The sequence below is a fragment of the Cyprinus carpio genome, chromosome A22 (assembly GCF_018340385.1).
Source record: "Cyprinus carpio isolate SPL01 chromosome A22, ASM1834038v1, whole genome shotgun sequence".
In the NCBI taxonomy this organism is placed as follows: Eukaryota; Metazoa; Chordata; class Actinopteri; order Cypriniformes; family Cyprinidae; genus Cyprinus; species Cyprinus carpio.
The window spans coordinates 10,339,210-10,359,509 of NC_056593.1; the positions used below are offsets into that span (position 1 = coordinate 10,339,210).

Here is a 20,300-nt window from a genome sequence, read left to right on the forward strand (position 1 = left end):
AACAATAGTCATTGTCATTTGCTAATTATTAAGGAATATTAAAAAAAAGAAAAAAAAGACAATTCTGTCATCAATTTCTCACCCTAATGTCGCTCCAAACTCGTCTGTGGAAAATGTTTAGAACTTTCAACACAATTAAAGTGAATGAAGGCGGATTCTGTCTGTAAAGCTGGAAAATAATAAAAAAAATGAATGAATGAATGAATGAATAACCAAATCCAGACATGGATTTGTCATTTTTAGAGCTAAACAGTGCTGACCACATGTCCGGCAGTAGCCTACTTACGACGACACAGAACCAAAAAACCTGCAACTTTCATTCTACAACATAAACGTATGATTTTTGAAGGAACTTAAAAAAATATACTCACACTTTAAAATATTGTAAACACTACGTTAGTTAAAATGACAGAGCCTTTTAGTTATTTTCTGAAAATGCTTATAGCTTGGTATGGGGAAGTGTACTTACAGATACTAATGGTAAAATAATTGAAGAACTGATGGAAGAAAGAGAATTGGTGTGCTTAAATGGAACTAGAATAAATGTGCCAACAGGGAAATAATCTGTATTAGATATAACGTTAGTATCTAGTTTGTTGGCTGGAAATACTAATTGGGAAGTGTTGACAGCAACAACAGTGGGAAGTGATCACTACCCTGTCTTGTGCTCAGTAGGTGGGAAATTGGAAGTAGAAACAGAAGATACAATTTCTAGGTAGAATTTCGGTAAAGCTGATTGGGAAAGGTTGAAGAATTTGAGTGTTGATTAGAGATAGGAGGCAGTGGGAATATCCAGTTATGGTATTTGAAGAAGAAACTGCAGTTTCCAATAAGGAGAAGGCTGAGATTATGGACAAATAATTTACAAGGGTTCATAGTTCAGAAAATTTGTCTGAAGATGAGAGGAGGAGGAGATCAATTACTTTAAATCAGCATCTTAATGAAGTGAATAGGAAGTAAGAAATTGGAGGTGAGTTAGATGAGCCATTTACTTTGGCTGAGTTGATTAGAGCAATAAAGAGAGCAAAACATAGATCCCCAGGGAAAGATCAAGTGTGTTATTTGATGTTAAAACAGTTAGGGGAAGAATCATTGTTGAAGCTTCTTGAGATAATAAAATATGGAAGGAGGGAAAGTTATACCAGGTATCTGGAAAGAAGCAGTAGTCATTCCAATAAGAAAACCGGGTAAGGATCCAACTAATTCTATTAGTTACAGACCAATAGCGTTCACATCCAATCTATGTAAAATCATGGAAAGGATGATAGCAGATAGACTGACTTATGTTCTTGAAAAAAGAGGATTACTGGCTAATTGTCAAATTGGCTTTAGGAAGGGAAGAAGCACAATAGATTCTGTGGTGAGACTGGAGACTGAAATAAGAAAGGCGCAAGCAAATAGAGAGTCTGTAATTGCAGTATTTTTCGTTATAGAAAAAGCCTACGATATGATGTGGAAGGAGGGGTTATTAATCAAATTAAGTAAGATAGGGGTTGAAAGAAGAATGTTTAATGGGATCAGAGATTTTCAAAATAAGGATTGGGGCAGATTTATCAGATCAATACATAGTTGATAATGGCACACCCCAAGGCAGTGTGATAAGCCCATTACTTTTCATTATTATGATTAATGACGTATTTGGAACAGTTCCAGAAGATATAGGAAGGTCTTTGTTCGCAGATGATGGGGTGCTATGGAAGAAAGGAAGGAATATGGAATATGTTACTAGGAAAATACAGGAAGCAATTGATATAGTGATGGAGTGGGGATATAATTGGGGGGTTAGGTTTTCTATAGAGAAAACTCAGTCAGTCTACTTTCCCAGAAAAAGAATTCAGAAAGGACTAAAGTTAAGAATGTGCTTATGGGAGAGGATTAGAGAAGGTTGGAACTTTTAAATTTCTTGGAATTAATTTGGATTCACGTTTGACATTTGCAGAACATGTCATGAGAATTGAAGAAAAGTGCAAAAGAGTAATAAATGTAATGAGATGTTTGAGGGGAAAAGAATGGGGTGCAAGTAGATTATTAGTGAAGAAAATATCTGTGGCTCTTATTCGATCGGTGTTAGATTATGGTTGTGTGGTTTTTGGTTCTGCAGCTCAATCTCTGTTAAAAAAGCTTGATGTAATCCAGGCACAGGCCTTGAGGCTGTGTTGTGGAGCTTTTAAAACTACCCCAGTGTCAGCATTACAGGTAGAAATAAGAGAATGTCCTTTAGAATAAAGAAGGAAGCAGTTGATGGTAAATTACTGGGCAGGGTTACAAGGGCATGATGATTTTCATCCTACTAAGGCAATGTTACAGGAGAGCTGGGAATATGGGAAAAAGGCTAAATGAAAACTTTGGTAGGATTGGCTAAAGAATTAGGAGTTTTTAATTTGAGGATAAGTTGCACAGTTGTTTATCCAGAGACGGCTCCCTGGAAGTTAGTTTGGCCTGAGGTAGATTGGTTTGTGTTAGAGGAAAAAAGGAGGGCAAAGGAAGGTATAAATTTAAAAATGGTCTTCAACAATCGGATAGCGGAAAAGTATAATGATTACATACAGGTTTATACAGATGGTGCTAAGGAACCAGGAAACATAGAAATGCATGTGAGTATCAGTAAAGCAGAGGTTAAAAGTGTGATATGGAAGACAGTAAATCAAATGTGGCAAGAGAGATGGGATGAAGACGGAAAAGGAAGGCATTTATATCAAATCCAGAGGAAAGTTAAATGTTCAGTGATTGGAAGTGGAAACTGCAGAGAGTAAACAGTCATATCTAGGTTAAGATTGGAACATTGTTTATTAAATAAAACACTTAAGTTGATAGGAAAACATGATACTAGATTGTGTGAGGTTTGCCAGGAAGAGGAGTCAGTGGAGCATGTGGTCTTGAGGTGCAGCAGGTATGAGGTTCAGAGAGAGCTGATGAGGAATAATGAGAAAGACAGAGGGCGGTGCCGTTGAGGACCGGACGTGATGACGCAGGTCCTCTAGCCTGTATACGTACGCGTTCTCGAGTGCGCTCAGAACAAGTAGAGGACGACGAGGCATCATCGAGTGCTCTGGAAAGAGGCCCGATATTTATATTGTTACGTATTTAAAAATATTTAATCATGAGAAGGAAGCTGTTTGGCGTAGTTCTCGCTGTTTGTATCGGCTGGTTCCAAGCCGGGGCTCTGACAGGTAAGATGTCTCGTTTTTCTGTTGCTCATTAGCTCACGAGCTCGTTTTTCACAGGCCGTCTATTGACACAAACACGACCTACACGACAGGTCGACTGTATTTACACTGTTTTTGCCCCACAGTGAAGTAAAATACATTGAAAATGAACTTTTGAAATGATTTGAAATGTTTAAAGGCCGTTTAAATCGTCGGCACGCTGTCGCGCACGAGCCCACGGGGAAACACCTCACGCGCATAGAGCTATAGCAACAGCTGAATAGATGTTTTACTCTTTAAAGCTCTTTAAGTTTTCTTAAATCCCAACACATAGAAACTATTTATAAAAAAATAAAATAAAAAGATTTGATGTAATATTACTCTAAAAAGAGGTTAGAAAGTGATGTTAGCTACATAAATGATTATCACGTGTGGATTTGCTGTTCTTTCATGTAAATTACCAAGAACCTTTAATCCCAACTCGGTGTTGTTACCTTTTAAGTTACACATTTCCCACAATAAGAGAAGATCATCTCTCTGAGGATCATGCTTTTTAGTTGACCTTTAATTATTGCATGAAGGATTCATCCAAACTTTGCTAGGTAAAATATTAATGCCGGTGTCCTGACATTTTATCATACCCGTCAGATTTTCCTACCAGGGTTAACTGCGCATGCGCACAGATGATAAACAACTGTATTTAATGTATTTGCATTACTGTAAGGGTAGGTATAGACTTTAATAAAACAAACTAATACGTAGAAAATATTATTTATTACTGGTTTCCTGTAAATGTATCCCTTCTTGCTTCAACCGCGAATATAACACATAATTACTGTATTTGCATTACTGTAAGGGTAGGTTTAGGGTTATGGTATGTGTAGATGTTAATGAACCATAATTTTATCGGCAGCATTTTTCGTTGTCGGATTGTACCACCCACAGTTTTAATGGGAGGTAGGAAAAACTGACAGGGTAGGACAAATCTACAGAACACCGGTCCTTTTCCCTGGCAGGTCAGTTACTCCAGTGAGTGATGTCTTAAACAGGGTTAGCAGCAGGCAGCCATGACAACCAGTGCAAACTAGTTTTCTAGAGGCCTGCTGTCAAGTCTAGTAAAACATCAGTTGAGAGTAGCCTGTAATCATAAAATGGAAACTGAGGGAGGCAAAACATGTTTGTCCAATCATTAAGGAGGAGGCAGTCGGGCAGCAATTTTCATCTTTTAGTCTATCCCTGTTCAGTAAAAGGCTTAGCTTAAGATCATAATGTTCCATCACTGGAAATGGCACTCAACCGTTGCTTAATATGGTAATGAGAGTTAACAGTTTAGTTGGTAATGCCAAACATGTACTGCAAAATTTGTATTTAAATATCCTTTCCACCCTTTTAGATAAATCAGTTGGTTTTCATGATGAATGAAAATGGCAGAGTAATGAAACTGGTTTTGTTTTATGGTCTTGCACCATCATGATTTTAGTCCCCTAGCAGCAGCTGATAAATGGCAGGGTCGGTAAATCCGAACCTAATCAGCTTCATGCTCGCAGTTAGGAATAGAGCACTGAACACCCTATAGGTCCTTTTCTGCAGGTAAGCATTGATACTTCCTCAAAACGACACAATTTGAGCCACAGGTTTGCTCATGCTGTTCTTGAGTTGCCACGTAGTACATAATGCTATGGCAGAACGTCAGGCCGCATAGCTGTACGGTGGAAACCGTAGCGGCTCCAGGTCAGAATTAAAATTAGATTTTCCCCATGAGTACTCAACCTTCAGCTCAGCTTAGTTGAGCTTTGCTCAATAAATTGGGTTAGAGCAAATAGGCAGCATTTTTTTTTTTTTTTTTTTATTTGTTAATTTATTTTGCAGGTGAATAAGTGTGAGAAGAATGTTTTGTTTGTGGTTATGTTTGGTGCATGGTGTGCTACTGGCAGAAATTTTACACATTTGAAAATGCCCTGAAAGTGTGTTTGTCAGCATGTATAGTGCTTGATTGGTGAGGATAGTCCTGTCCTTCAACTTTTTAATTTTTCTCACGATGCTTTGTAGGGATATGCAAAACTTCAAAACTAGTCACTAGGTTGCCAGAACCTCTAGTTGACAAGTCTAAATGGTCCGTGTACTTTTGTGTCTGTTCATTTCTTCTTCTTTTTTTAATCATGATAAAAAAGAACGGTTGTTGTATTTTTAAATGTTTGTTGAAAACCATCATTGAATTTAGAACCTTAGAACTATACAAACACAATGCTGCCCGAAAAAGTAAAATATTGACTACTTTTCAGATTTTTGTCTGACTTTTTGCACCTTTAATAAACAATTTCAAAATTCACAAATTACTATACAAAAATGTTGATTTTACAAGTTTTCTTTGGCCAAATTAGAAGTAATTATTTTCCCGCACGTTCAGTTGAGAGCTAGAGCTGTCTCTGAAACCATGCAGAGACTTAATACACTAGGCCTGCTTTAAAATATTATTTAAAATAGACATTGCAGAATCCTGGGAACATTATCGTCATGAAATTATATTGGGGTATAATTATAATTTCTCCTACTTCTTCAGATACAGGCAGGCCTGGTTCCAAAATCAAATCACTGAGACTTCTGAAATTAGTGAGGGTGCTCTAGCCCAGGGGTTCCCAAACTTTTAAGCCCGCGACCCCCAAGATAAATGCGCTGCTGCCCCGCGACCCCACTGACGTAATCTCGTAATGTCTGGGACAAAATTACAAATTGAATTAATATATATATATATATATATATATATATATATATATATATATTATTTTTTATTTTTATTATTATTATTATTAATATTAACACAATTAATATTAATTTTTTTTTTTTATCAGACTTTTCTGCAAACACCATTTAACAAGTATTGAATTAACCCTTTCATACGTAAGTTTAAAATATTCTGGCTGACCCCCCAGCGTGAGTTTTTCAAGGCGATCGTTATTTAGATGTGTCACTTTATGGTGCCATGGTGACGCGTCATTGCTTGTCACGTGACACACCGCAGAAACAACAGAGCTGAATGAATGATGATCTGCTTTTATGTCATTTTTCCTTTTTTTATTCAAAATATTCACAAATTTGTTAGATATGGCATGAAATAGCTGATATTCCAATTTTCAAATATATGCAAGTGGAAGTGTTTTGTTGTTTAAACACCTTTATAACGATCGCGTTAGTTGAGCTGTATGCGCGACGGCATCTTAGTTTGAGCCGCAGACGCAGTTCAGAGAATCGGATCTGTTGGATTTACAACACGTGAATTCATCCACTTCTCCCGAAATACATAAAAGTAAGTGGCTGGTGAACTGGGGGAATAATAGAGTAAACTTTAAAGTTACTTACACAATGTGTAGGCCTATCTGATATGCATAAAACGTGTCTAATTATAATGGAAAGGATTATTATTGCCTCTTCCTTTGACATCAGTGTGTATTTTACAAACTCTAAATGTATTGTTTTTTTTAGTACTTATATGTCTGAAACCTAAAATAAACATTATGAGGTTGAAAACAGTGAAAAGTTGTGATGACAGCTCTGAGCGCGCCTGTCTCTGACTCAGCGCCAGCCAACGCGCGAGAGCACATTTGAATTTCACGTCATGCACTGACCGGTGTGATTGTACACTCCAGGGACCAGCCTAGAAATAACAAACCATTATTATCAAACATCTTAAACAATTAAATTTAATTGCAACAAAAATATATAGGGCCTATATATTTTTTTTCCACTTTTTTTATAGAAATCATCTCTCGACCCCTGCGCTGGGGTCCCGCGACCCCCACTTTGGGAACCACTGCTCTAGCCTTAATGTAGCCTATATCCATTTTGACATTTTTGCCCTGTCCATTGTTATGTTTATCACTATGATTGCAATGACATCCGCATATAAATGCCATGTTTATATGTTGATGTCACTCTTGAAACTTTGCATGTAAGTGGTCACTGGTCCTCTTAGCATCATGAAAAACAAAACTTAATCAAATTCCAAATCTCTTATTTACATGTTACACTTTGTTTGTTGTAATGAGAGACTCCAGAGCATGCAGCACTGAACAAAACTGGCGGTTGGTGGTTGGCTACATTGATCAATGCTACAAAAAATGTTGAAAATAGAAACTGTTGAAGCTCTCCAGAGTTCAAACACACATACACACTGGAGCGTTTGAAAAATGTTTCGCCAATATCCTATTTCTACTTCAACTGAGGTGCTCTTGCTTTCGTTTGATTCCCTCTAGCACTCCAGTAGAACCGGCCCTGGATACAATTAAATGCATAGAAATATGTAAAGAGTATTTCTTGCATGTTTTTAGCCATGAAAATGATCTAGATCCTAAAAATATCAAAGCCAAAGGTTTTCATAAAGCAGTAGTTTACCAGTAGTCATGTCAATAGTGCGAGAGGGTGCTTATAGCATCTGTTAGAGGAGCTAAAAAACCTAGAAATTTAATTTTGCATTTATATACAAAGCAAGCTTTATATAATTTTTTAATGAAATATGAATTTTAATGATGGAAATTAGTTTGTATCTGCTTATGCTATTCATCAGTGCTTGAACCATTAAAGAAAAACACCATTTTCCATATTTCATTTCGGAGTCAAAAAAAAAAAGAGAGAAAAATGAATAGATGCAAAAGTACACAGACCCTAAATCGGCATGACATGAAAGTTTTGCTAAATCGTGTTTAAAAAAATCCAAAATCAACAGCTGATGAATAGAACAAAGACTCCATCTTACAAAAAAAAAAAAAGCAAACCAAACTAGGGGTAAAATTTTGATATTTGTGACATTCCTTCCTGTCCATATTTTGGTGAGTGATTGAGTTGAATCTAGACAAACAATGCCTAAATTGAAACTTGGACATGTTACACAATGTTTTATCAAGCTTAATGTCCCATGTACATTTAGGTTAGCGATCTTAAAAGCCTTGTGGTTAAACAGTTATGATTTGCAATGCAGTTTAATGTCTTTTATAGGGAACGATATTCCACATTCATCAGCATTCAATCATCAGCTTGAGGCAAGAAAATTTAATGTTGAAACAGTCGACCTGAGGTCAGTATTTCTTCTGCCAATTAGTTTGTAAGAAGGTGAACTAACTGACTTGTTTACTAGAACAGGTTAAGTTAAATCAAAACTTGTCAGACTTTGTACCGAGTGATACTTTTTGTACTTTACTGGTCTCCCTGTTTGAGTTATTTACAGTTTAGACTTGAAATATTGGGTCAATATCTGCCTTACGGTAACACTAAAACTAAACACTTGTATATACAAATATATTCTTAAATTCCTTTGAGCTTGTTTATATAAATAGTTTTGAATTTGTGGTCCACTTAGTGTACATTGGAGGTGACCTTCATGATGTTGAAATTAATGAAGCCTGTTCTGCTTTCAAAGGGCACGTGTTATTTCAGGCCTAAGGCATGTGTAGAGTTTCATTGCTCTGTCTGTAATGTGTATTGTGGACACCCTCCCTGGGTCAGCCCCAGACCTGTTGTTTCTTCCTGTGGTGTAGCACATGCTTTCAGTGTGTTTAGTTTTGAAACAATAGTAAGGTACTGCTCACTTTTTTTTCCATTGCAGAGGGAGGAGTGTTTTAGTGAGTTAGCCAAATCTCAAAGCATTCTTGCCATTGATGTGAAGGGTTGTTATTTAAGCTGCTACGCACGTACTTCCATGTTGTTCAGAGCATGTTTATTGTTCTAAGGTGATCAGAAGAATTTAGATGAAATTCTCCATGGGGGATTAGCACGGTACAACCTTGTTTTTCTCTGGAGTACATGCTTAAAGACTACATGAATTGCTTCAAAAAGGTTCAAGAGTTGTTTTTAGGTTCATGTGTCATTTACTCTGTTCATGTCAGTTGTGTTTATTCATAATCATATGACATTTTTTAATCAATACATTAAAATTCAGAGTGACGTAATACATTAAAATGAGTCAAAATATCTTATGTTCCACTGAAGAAAAAAGTCATACAAATTTGGAATGACACAGTGGTGAGTAAATGACAGATTTTTTTTTTTTTTTTTGGGTGAACTATTCCTTTAAGCCTCATCAGTCATCACCATCATAGTCATCCCTTTATTTAAAGTGAATTTTCCAAATATAATTTTTCATTGCATTTCTTGATTTGCTAAGCTTTGGTTTTAATGCATGCTTCAACTCATTGTCTTTTTAAAATGCTTGCTTCTAATGTTCTTCGGTTGGGTTTTGGTGTCATGAAGTGTTGAAGTCTTGCATCATGATGCTCAAAATCCAACTTGTTTCTTGTGTATGCCGCCTTTGTTTTCCATTCTAACATTTCTCTCTTTCTCTTCTCATCTAATGTTTCTTTTCTTTTTTGCCTGCCTGTCTGCTAATCATTATTCATATCATCTCAATGAACTGTCCACCCTAAACCCAAATCACCCATCAAATGTTCAGCGGGCTTCATAAAATCACCCTTGTCTAGGATGAAACTCTTAGAAGACAATGCCGAGCTGGATTGCGAGGTCATAGGGAACCCCATCCCCGAAGTTCAGTGGTGGTTTATTGAGGGTGAAGAACGAAATGAAACAGGCACTCAGCTGTTTGACGGTGCGAGAGAGGATCGCATACACATCAATGCCACCTATATCAACCACGCCACCAGCACGCTCATCCTCAACAACCTAACGCTCAACGACACGGGCGTTTACGAGTGCCGTGCTTCAAACGACCCTGACCGCAATGACCTCAGGACCCCACCCAAAGTCAAGTGGATTCGCTCACAAGCAAACGTTATAGTATTTGAACGTGAGTTATGTTGTGGAAATGCAGCGTCTTCAATATTGTAGAGGAAGAAGTCCCATAGATTCAGATTCTTCCTTTCCTTGCCCTCCGCCTCCCTTTTTTTTCCTTCGACCAGAGACCAGGTCACATGACAGCTTTAGCAGCATCTGTTCTTTCATAGTAATCTGATGCCTTCTGGCATATCACTTACTAGATCTTTAGATGAAGTTGAACCTTTTAAAGAAATGGCATTGATCGGTTAACATTACTGTCAGTTAGAAGGGGTTAAACGCACTAATTGGCATGCATTTCTGAAAAAGGGCTCTAATTTTGTCTCATTAATGTGGCTTGCTTTCAGTAAACATCTAAAAAGCTCTTAAGATGTGTGGCTTAACCCTTCTGGTGGTCTTAGAGCAGTACTTAAAAAGTACTTATTTTCCACATCAGGTTTTCATAAGCTAATGGTCTCAAAACCAGTAGCTGGTTGGTTGAATTTTGTATCCTCTTCCCATTCGTTTTCATTATAAACTGCTCACTCAATGCTTCCCAGTAGCTCACAGCCCAAATGTACCTTCACTTCTCCTTTGATAGAGCACAATGTGCCTTTCGGCGGACATTGTGGTGAACATGTGGACAGCAATGTTCCTATCCGTTCTGCCATGTGTCCAAAAATTTCATTTTTTATTTACAGTACCACATCAAATACAGAGGTTGGTAGAGTCATTATCAGCAGTGAGCACTTTTTTTCTTCTGTTAAGAAGTCATAGTGTTATGAAAGCTGATGTTTGTGTAACTTTTGCTACTTTTATGCTTTGGCAGATGCAGCCATCACGACCAGTCCAGAGGTGAACGGCCAGAACCAGACCTCTGCCACGCTCAGCTGCAACCTTACCAACCCTACTTTTCCTGTCAAAGGCCACTATTGGACCAATAATGGCAAGATCATTGACAAGTCCGAAACAAACAGTGATGAACTTTACATTGAACATGAGTATGTTCCTCAACCTTATGTAAATGTTTATATGACTAAAGAAGAGCAAAATATAGTGCTCTAATTTCAGTGTTAATACGTTTTCCAGATTTAGTGTTTACCCATCCATCCAGGTCCATCAAGTATAGTGCAGCTTCTCAGTTTGCGCGATGTGGTTGTTAGCAGCAGTGGCGTGATTAAGAGCCTCTGTCTCTCCACATTCATTTACCCTAATTCCCATTAGAACTGTTGGGTTGGAAAAATATCCATAGGGATGCCTGAGCAGCGGACTGGAAACACTGTTTACTGTTTATTTCATATTTGCTTTACTTGTCCTCCCCTCCACCTTTATTGCTATGATGCTGTTGTTATATTACTTTTTTTTGTTATTTATATATTTTTTTTTTATTTGTGGGTCTCATTGCTTTTTTTTTTTTTTTTTCTTCGTGGCAGAATTAAAAAGGTTGATTACCACTCTGCTGGACTATATGCATGTGTCTTCCTAACAGAACCTCAGGTTAATGCGACCATTGAAGTTAAAGGTAAGAAAGTTTGACTAATGCATTACTGCATCTGTATCCATCATGCATTACATTATATTGTGTATTTATGTGCTTATAACCCATGATTATACTCTTCCTGTTAGTGCCCCCACATGTAGTCGCCTACAAACGCTCTGAAAATGCTAATGAAAAAGACAAGGCTGTCCTAACATGTATGAGCCAAGGATACCCCCTGCCTACTGACTGGACTTGGTACAAGCTCAAAGATGATGAAAGTGTTGAGGTAAATAAAGGCTTTAAACTGTTGTGCTTGTTGCAATAGCATGAGACTGGTACCTGGCCATGCAATTTTGAAGATTGGATAAGGTTGCAAAGGTGTGTTAAATGACACTTTGGCACTTAATAGAATTATTACAAAAATATATTCAACCTGTTGTTACTACTACTAATAAGTATTATAGTACTAGTAGTGGTATTAATAGAATTGCTACAATATTATATTCAAGTTGTTTACTACTACTAATAAAATAATTTAACTGTTATAATGGTATTAATTGTATTAATATAAATACTTTTATTTAACCTATTGTCAAGGACAATATTACATAAAATATTCAATATAATATTATATAACGTATAATAATTAGGACTGTCACGATTCCTCGATTAAATCCTTGATTGCATTTTGCCTGTGTTGATTAACTGGCATAATACCGGAAGTGGTGTATTCCACAGAGGAGAATCTACAGAAAAGCATTATTGTGCAAGGCTGCACAAAATATTAAAACCATTTAAAAATCATAAAACATTGTGCTATTGTGAATTCACAAAGGCTGAGATTCAATTAAACACATGCGCTGGGGGTTTAAAGGAATAGTTCACCCAAAAATTAAAGTTACCCCATAATTTCCTCACCCTCAAGCCATCCTAGGTGTATATGACATTCTTCTTTCAGACAAATACAGTCAGAGTTGTATTAAATAATGTCCAGGTTAATCCATGCTTTATAATGGGAGTGGATGGTAGCCCATAATTTGAAGTCCAAAAAATTGCACCCATCCATTATAAAAGTCCACAGGGCTCTGGGTGGTTAATAAAGGCCTTCTGAAGTGACGCGAGGCGTTTGTAAGAAAAATATCAATATTTAAAACTTTTATAAATCTTAATCTCTAGCTTCCGCTAACTGTCATATGCACGTTCACAAGAGAGTGGCATGAGGGTGAGTAAATCATGGGGTAATTTTTGGGTGAACCATCCCTTTAATATGAGCTTTATTCATATGCGTGTAGGTTACATGCATCTCAGAGCGATCAGTAAATGCTGCTCCACACAAACAGTTGTCATTTTCATGCATGGACTGTGGCCGTTGGTGCCCTCTGCAGGCATTTTATATAATACATTATGTACATAAGTTATGATTGTTTTGTTTTATTTTTTTCCCCAATTAAACCGTACTTGCTTTTGATATTTTATTTGAACCAATTGTTATTGCCTCATTGCTATTATATGTTTTGCTATTTTATCACTTTAAAGTCTATTGTTCCTTTTTCACTTTATTACCACAGATTATAGGATTACTCAATTGTCAGAATGATCAGCCGATCACTTGATTACCAAAATAATCGTTAGTGACACCCCTAATTATAATAACTTGACAATTTTGTGTCCTCAACACACAGACAGCCATTGTCAATGGATCTGATGTCAAGTATGAGATGAAGAACACCCCCAACAAGACCATGCTGTATGTGAAAGATCTGGACATCAACAGTGACATGGGCATGTACCAGTGCCAAGGCACCAATCAAATGGGATCAGACAGCGATAAGATTCAGCTGCGCGTGCGTAGCCAACTGGCTGCCCTTTGGCCATTCCTCGGAATTGTTGCAGAGGTCATTATCCTCATCGCCATCATCTTCATCTACGAGAAGAGGAGAAAGCCAGACGAGATCAATGATGGTATGTGACACTAGTTGTTTCCATTGTAATGATATTTCGTGTTCCATTTTTGTGAATGTATAAATGATCAGTGGATGTAATTTTATGTTTTTGTTTATGAATTCGTAATGACGCAAGATCCTATTTCAGTTTGATTTTTTTTGTTTATTTTATTTGGTTAAAGTGTGTGGCTGTGCCTTAGCTGAGTCTATTTTTATTATTTACATTGTTTATTTCTCTGTTCGCTGCTGCTTTTACGTTGTGGTAAGTGCTCAAAACTGCATGTCAGACTGAAGTGGGTTTGCTTAAATGAGTGGTTTTGGAAGTTTGAATGCTCTCCCTGATAGGCTAAAAAAGTACAACTCTTTCACTGGCAGTCTGTCTTAAGAACATGAATCAAACCAGATTTGCCAGACTTGGATTCAAGTAAAACAACTTTGTTGGTTTTCCCGTAGCCAGTGAAAGTGTTTAGCTGAGTCTGACATATGGCAGTTCAGAATGGGTTTTAAATGACAAGGTATTATGCATAATAACTAAGATGACAGTTCATACAGATAATGTTATACTGCCTTGCATGCTCTCTGCATCATCTTCTCATTGCATGATGTTCTTCAGGCCTGGATTATAGCAATGTCTTCCTCTACATATCTAAGAGGCAGCACCCATATGTGGGGTTGGGTACCGGTACCTATGTAACCGATATGTACTAGAACCGAATCCGTACACAAATTTGTGATCACCTCGGAGTCAGTCCCCTTTAAATTTCATATGAAAACGGTGGCAGACTTCATCTCCTCCCCGTCTTTTATTGCGCTCTTCAATCCGCAGACCGCGGTGGAGCAGCACAAGTGGACTCATTATATTTAATATAAAACATTACAGTGCATGTGGCATACCATACAGTCATTCACAGAACTGATTAAAGACAGTGACAGACAGCACTCGGTCAGTTCACTCATTTTAACTAAATATTAGAGCGAGAGAGATAAGTTACAGTAGAAACATTGTTGACGGTTTGTATTAAATAATGACCCAGTTCGTGAAATAAATTTAGGGAAGCACAACTCGGGAAATGAGAGCATCCGAGGAGCATGTGAATGCTATGTATATTTATTTTAAATATTTTAAATGTTCTTTTAATGTTATCCATCTTTTTTTATTTAATTTTTATTTTTGTAATATTTAAGTATCGGTTCAGGCACCAGTGCCATTTTAAAAGTATCGATTTGGCAACGGTATCGTAAAAAACCCAATCGATACCCAACCCTACCCAAAGGGTGGCAAAATTTATAATCCCAACTTTATTATTTTGACAGTTTTTATCAAGCTGAATGTGTTTTGACATGCTCTCTGCATGAAAACTGCAAGAGTCATTGAAACTCTGATTTAACTTTGTTTTTGAAAGTATATGTTTGTTGGGTGTCAACTCGCATCTTTTTGTTTTCTGATTGTGTCTGTCTGAAGCACAACCTTGCCAGTAGCCAGACTATTTCATAATATTTTATTATAGTCTCACATATAGTGACTTTGGACCCCCTCAAAAATCTGTATTATTTCTAAAATTATTTATGTATTATGGAATTTATGTAATATTTACTTTTTATCATTGTATTATTTTTTTAAAACAGATTTGTAGCGTTTTTAAAAAAAAAACATATTATAAAATATTTATTTCACATTACAAATTAATATAGTATAAAAAGTTTAAAAAAGAAAAGTAGACATTTATTGTGACTTGCAGTTTTGTGGGTATTTAATAAAAAAAAAATCAAGACAATAAAGTAAAGAGTAAATACACGTTTATGTAAAATAAAAAAATAAAAGCAAAAGATATATCAAGCCCCCACACAACTGCATGTTTTTTTTTTTTTTTTTTTTTTACATAGTATAAGTGTGCATATAATGTTTACACTATTGTTTTTGATCTTCTTTTTTAGACATTTGTGACTTCGAACCCTCTTAAAAAGACGCTATTTATAAAATAATTTATTTTCATATTATAAATATAGTATCTTCATGCATACGTTTAGTGATTTCAAATCTCGAAAAAAAAAAACGCATTATAAAATGTTTTTAACTTTATAAATGAATGTACATTATTGTATTATATCGTTTTAAACAGCATATATAGTCACTTCAAACAGCCTCAAATGCATATATTTATTTTACATATTATAGTTTTGCAAATACTTGTAGTTTTGTAGGGGTTTGAATTGCATATTGTAAGTCTGTATATAATAATATAGACTTTATTTCTTTTACACAGACTTTTAAAAGTGACTTAGTAATTACACATTGATTTATTATTATTATTATTATTATTATTATTTATTTTGTATTGTTTAATTTGTTAGGAATTTTTCAAATGCAAATTTGTCAATTCCCCCCCCCCCCACCAGTTCATAAAGGTTGTGTTAGGTGTTGTTTTCATTTCCATACAGCCATTGTCATATCCATAGACTTCTCTACATATGTGCCAGAGGCAGGATGGTTTTCAGTGGGTTTTTTTTCAATAGGAAGGTTTCTGGTTGATATTCTGACTTCAGAAGTCCAGTACAGGAGTTTACAAATGTAATATAATGCTGTTTGAGAGCCTTCACCATGATCGATGCAGAAAAGGAACAATGTTTTTCTCTCTACTACATCTGTAGGTGAGGTTGTGCTACAAACAAATGATTTGATTGGAAACGTTTGTTCTTGGGTTGAAAACCACTAAACATATCCTTTCAATCCAACAACTGACCGCATGGTTAATGTAAATGCATTATTCTGCATGAATCATTATTAGTACTGTGAAAAGATTGATAGCAGTGTTTAGTTGAAGTGTACAGATTTAGCAGTAGAAATAACTGAATTAAGAGTATCAACAGGTGCTTCAGTCCCCAAATTGCATTACTCATTAGGTGCTCTGCTTTTAAACTTGGGGTTCTCACTGTCTTCAGGCTGTCACGCTAGATTTTAGACAAGCTACTGTAACAGTTCAAGTAGTCTTGTGCATGTCAACTTGAAAAAATGAGTGTTTAACTGTTTTTCTTTTTCTTTTGGTGTGTTCCTGCTTCCTGTAGATGACGACTCAGGATCTGCACCACTGTAAGCGTTTTGTAATATTTGTTCTGAGTTATTGTACAAGTGCAGAAATTATTTGTGCAGGAGCAGCAAGGCCATGTTGAAGTCTAGACAGTAGCCCTAGATGTGCTGCTAGCTCAGGAAATTCACATGCACATCAAAGATGGAACTGACGTGCTGCTGTGTTTCAGGAAGAGCAACGCTGCTACGAACCACAAAGACAAAAATGTCCGGCAAAGGAACTCCAACTGAGAAAGGAGAAAAGGTGAAATAATATTTTGTAAATATTATTTGCAAGTTTAATGTAATATAAAAAAAATACAAAACTTTTTAAAGTTCTATATTATATTTTTGTACACTTTATATATAGTTTAAATCATAATAAATATGTAATAACAGTTAGTATTTAATATTAATGACTATTACTATTTATTTTTAATGTGTATCTTTTATATTGTAGACTTTTTTCATAAAAGAATTGTATAATATAAATGTTTCTATTTAATTCTATTATTTTATGCATTTAATTTAAACCTTAATGAAATATGATAATTTAAATATTTAAAATAAATAGACACAATAAATAACATCTTATAATTCTATACAATTTATAATTTAAATTCTTTTATTGTGGTTTTATTTTATTGTAGCTCATTTAAAAAAAATAAGCCATTTATAATAATAAATCTGTTTTTATGTTCTAATTTAATTTTTGTTCCTTTAAATGTAGAACTTTTTTTTTTTCTAAACCATATACATTTTTTTTTTTTTTCATTCCTTTCAGGTGTCTTGACTACTGTTGAAGATAATATGGATCATTGAGTTGCTGAGAAGCACATTATAGTGCAGACTGCGAATTCTTAACCTTCTGCTTGAGTGTAAATGTCTTGAGATCTGAATTTTCCTTTTCCTTTTATTCCTATTCGTATTGTGCTGCCTGCAGATGTTTTTAAATTTGGGGGGAGGGGGAAACTGCATGATTCTATTCTTGCTGTAGAAGTGTGTTTAGTCAATCTTTTAATGTGGGAATGAACTTTTTTTTTTTTTTTTTTTTTTTTTTTTTTTTTTTTTGTCTTCCTGGTTTCTCTCACTGTTCCTCATGAGTGTGTGCACCTTTAGCTTTCTGAAATGTCTACCGATTGTAATTGAATCACTGTTCGGCCGCATGAGAATTTAATCATGTTCAGTATATACAAAAACACTGAATCAAGTTTTTATGACAGCAGTCTCTTTTGGCAGTCGTTTTCCTTTCTGCAAGCCTTAATGTTTAGCCACTGTATTGTACATGCTATTTTTAATTATTGAAATAATTTAAACTAACAACTTTTATGTGCGGTACTCATATCGTTGCTGCACATTAAAGTGCACTATATCATGTGGATGGTCAAATGACACTTTTTGTCAAGCTAATTTTGAAGTTACTAATGTAGTTTCTAAGGATAACTTTTAGGATTCCTCCTGCCTAACCTTTAAGGACCAAGTGCTAGTACAGTGTGTCACTTGCTGTTTGCACAATCCGTTATAATTGTTTCCTAAATTCTAACATGGAGGACAATGACATGGTTATACATATTTAGGTAATGTGAGTGAAGGTGGGGTTTTCGTGAAGGATTTTGCTTAAATGGTTCTCTCCTATTGACAGTCATACTTGCATTGTAAAACATTGCATAGTATAGTATGTGTGCCATTTCCAAGTTAAAAGATGCGTAAAATTTAAGACCTTGTTCTTAGATTCATAGGAAATCTCATACACTGTCAACTGTACTGATTTGCACAATCTGAATAAAGTTATTTGATTTTAACTTTCTGTGTGTTCCATCAAAGAAAACATTTTGTATTGGCCTGTTCTTTGAACCACCGTAAGGGGGCGACATTTACTTATTCGGTTCATCTGTAGGGAGCGGCTCTACGTGACAAACATCACAGCGTTATTACAGTGGAAACAAGGAGCCACAACAGAATGTAAAGCATATCATTTAAACCATATTTTCTAAAAAAAACAATTGTAATCATCATTGATTCTCTAGTGGTGAATTATGACCTTTATGAATGTGTATAGAGTCTTAAAGTAAAAAAAAAAAAAAATCCTTAAATTAGCCTAGACTTTTTGTTCAGGTCGGATCAGGGTTCAAACTGATACTTAAACTTGAAAAGTAGACTGTTTAGAATTAATGGTCAGAAACCTGACATTTAGTCATAAAATATTTTATTTTATTTTTAAAGACGTTTTTAGGTACGTGTCAAATCATTATTTATTTATTTTTTTTTATAGAATTTCAGCTATTGTTATTTACCATATCGTCGTTTAGAGATGAGCAGCTGAATAATGAATCATATACTATTACACACCACTAACCTACATTTGCATATTTAACTCCGAGACTCGCATAATATAGCGCATCTCGGTCTATTTTCCACTGATTTATCCTTGAGACAGTTCGATTCCTGACTCCATTCATTAAATGATCACAGAGGTACACGGAGCTTGTCTTGTGCCACCAGGTGGGAGTGAACGTGTGCAGCCGTAGCAACGCGACTGGTGTAGCTGTCTGGTGACATCGGGACGCGGAGTAAAGGACTGTAAGCAACGGTCCAGGTCTACGCTTTCGCAGTCTGGTTGCGTCAGGATTCATCTCAAAGCAACGCCGTCATGGAGGAAGCGGAGGACGGCGATGAAGACCACAAAGAGACACTCAGGGGCGGCATCCTTGACTCTTCTTCCAAGATGAAGAATGTAACGCCAGGAGGGGGAGCAGCGGCGAGCAGGATCTCCAGCAACAAGGACTTCGCCTCCGTCTCCTGTGGACGCAGCACGGAATCCACCGCGCTCCTCTGCCACGGAGATGTTTCCAGGGACAAGAGCGGGTTTGACGGCGATGACGGCACCGGAATAAGATGCGTTATCAACGGAGACTGCCGAAGAGACGAGAGCTTGTCCTCAACCCTCTCCAAGCAGGAGAAGCAGACAGGTGGAGGTTTCCCAGCATCTGCATGTCACTCCAGCACCTCCAGCATGGACGGCTCGGTCACTCCTGCCCCGACCGCCGCTGCTCCTCCCGCTGACAAGAAGGACTCCAGAGTTTCCTTCTCCATTGCTCCACCGGCTCCAGGACCGACCTCGAACCAGCAGCAGCCGGGCAATCCTGACAGCTTTCCCAAGTTTGAGGATGGCCAGATCACGGCAGATGATGCGGAAGCCAGGGACAATCAAACTTACATGCAGAGGCAGTTTAGCTCCATGTTACAGCCCGGGGTCAACAAGTTCTCACTGCGTATGTTTGGGAGTCAAAAGGCAGTGGAGAAGGAACAGGAACGAGTCAAATCCGCTGGCAACTGGATTATTCATCCATACAGTGATTTCAGGTAGGGATGATGGAGTGACACAGTGGAGACTCAATACCTGGCTGCAGATGCTCGTGTTTGGAAACAATAAAAATGAGTGCTTTTTCTGGTTAAAAATTATAAAATAAGATTTTGCTAGACAGAGTAAATTGCATTTAAAATCACACATCAAGCTAATAAAAAAGTGCCTTTTACAAAACTGTTGACACTTTAAAATGTATTTAAAAAAATTAGCCAAGGTCCTAACACTTTTACAAGGTGTTAGTAAGAAAGATACATTAATGCTGACTGATTAATTTTTATTCAATCACAAATATTCAGTGTTCAGTAATCAGCTGTTTACTGTACAAATTGATGGTAACAGGGTTGACTATTTAAGATCGACCTCTACTGACAAACATGTTAAGATAAATTATCAAACAAGGAGGCACTTACTAATGATGCCATTATACTTTTGAAAAAAAGTAACAGAGTTGACATTTTAAAGTTTGTTTAGCCAGTGCTCAGTGGTAGAGCATTGCGTTAGCAGCGCAAAAGGTTGTGGGTTCAATTCCCAGGGTTTCCCAACA

The 20,300-nt window shown here is 36.5% G+C and overlaps 2 protein-coding genes across 3 annotated transcripts in view; both read left to right on the forward strand.

The window, feature by feature from the left end:
• Nucleotides 1-2,990: 2,990 nt before the first annotated feature.
• Nucleotides 2,991-18,191, forward strand: LOC109091620 (basigin). 2 transcript variants are annotated; one of them, XM_042711855.1, is made up of 8 exons: nucleotides 2,991-3,170; nucleotides 10,732-10,903; nucleotides 11,336-11,424; nucleotides 11,529-11,668; nucleotides 13,065-13,344; nucleotides 16,401-16,413; nucleotides 16,581-16,654; nucleotides 17,174-18,191. In XM_042711855.1, the coding sequence occupies exons 1-7, from the start codon at nucleotides 3,101-3,103 to the stop codon at nucleotides 16,639-16,641; spliced, it is 825 nt and encodes a 274-aa protein (XP_042567789.1). In that variant the 5' UTR covers nucleotides 2,991-3,100; the 3' UTR covers nucleotides 16,642-16,654; nucleotides 17,174-18,191. The 2 variants fall into 2 exon arrangements, with proteins under 2 accessions (XP_042567789.1, XP_018960949.1); XM_019105404.2 differs by having other exon boundaries at nucleotides 2,992-3,170; nucleotides 16,389-16,413.
• Nucleotides 18,192-18,286: 95 nt separating this feature from the next.
• The window catches only part of LOC109091617 (potassium/sodium hyperpolarization-activated cyclic nucleotide-gated channel 2-like), a 28,487-nt gene continuing 26,473 nt past the window's right edge, over nucleotides 18,287-20,300 (forward strand). Inside the window, exon 1 of the mRNA XM_019105399.2 lies at nucleotides 18,287-19,752. Within this exon, the coding sequence (XP_018960944.2) occupies nucleotides 19,040-19,752 (713 nt within the window). The 5' untranslated portion in view covers nucleotides 18,287-19,039. The remainder of the gene's footprint in view (nucleotides 19,753-20,300) is intronic.

Bases quoted from the DNA above. Each gene is read 5' to 3' on its own strand.
- LOC109091620 (XM_019105404.2), top strand. From the start codon at position 3,101: ATGAGAAGGAAGCTGTTTGGCGTAGTTCTCGCTGTTTGTATCGGCTGG. The intron at 3,171-10,731 runs GTAAGATGTCTC...ATGCTTTGGCAG, and splicing joins CCAAGCCGGGGCTCTGACAG to ATGCAGCCATCACGACCAGT. The intron at 11,669-13,064 runs GTAAATAAAGGC...CTCAACACACAG, and splicing joins AAGATGATGAAAGTGTTGAG to ACAGCCATTGTCAATGGATC.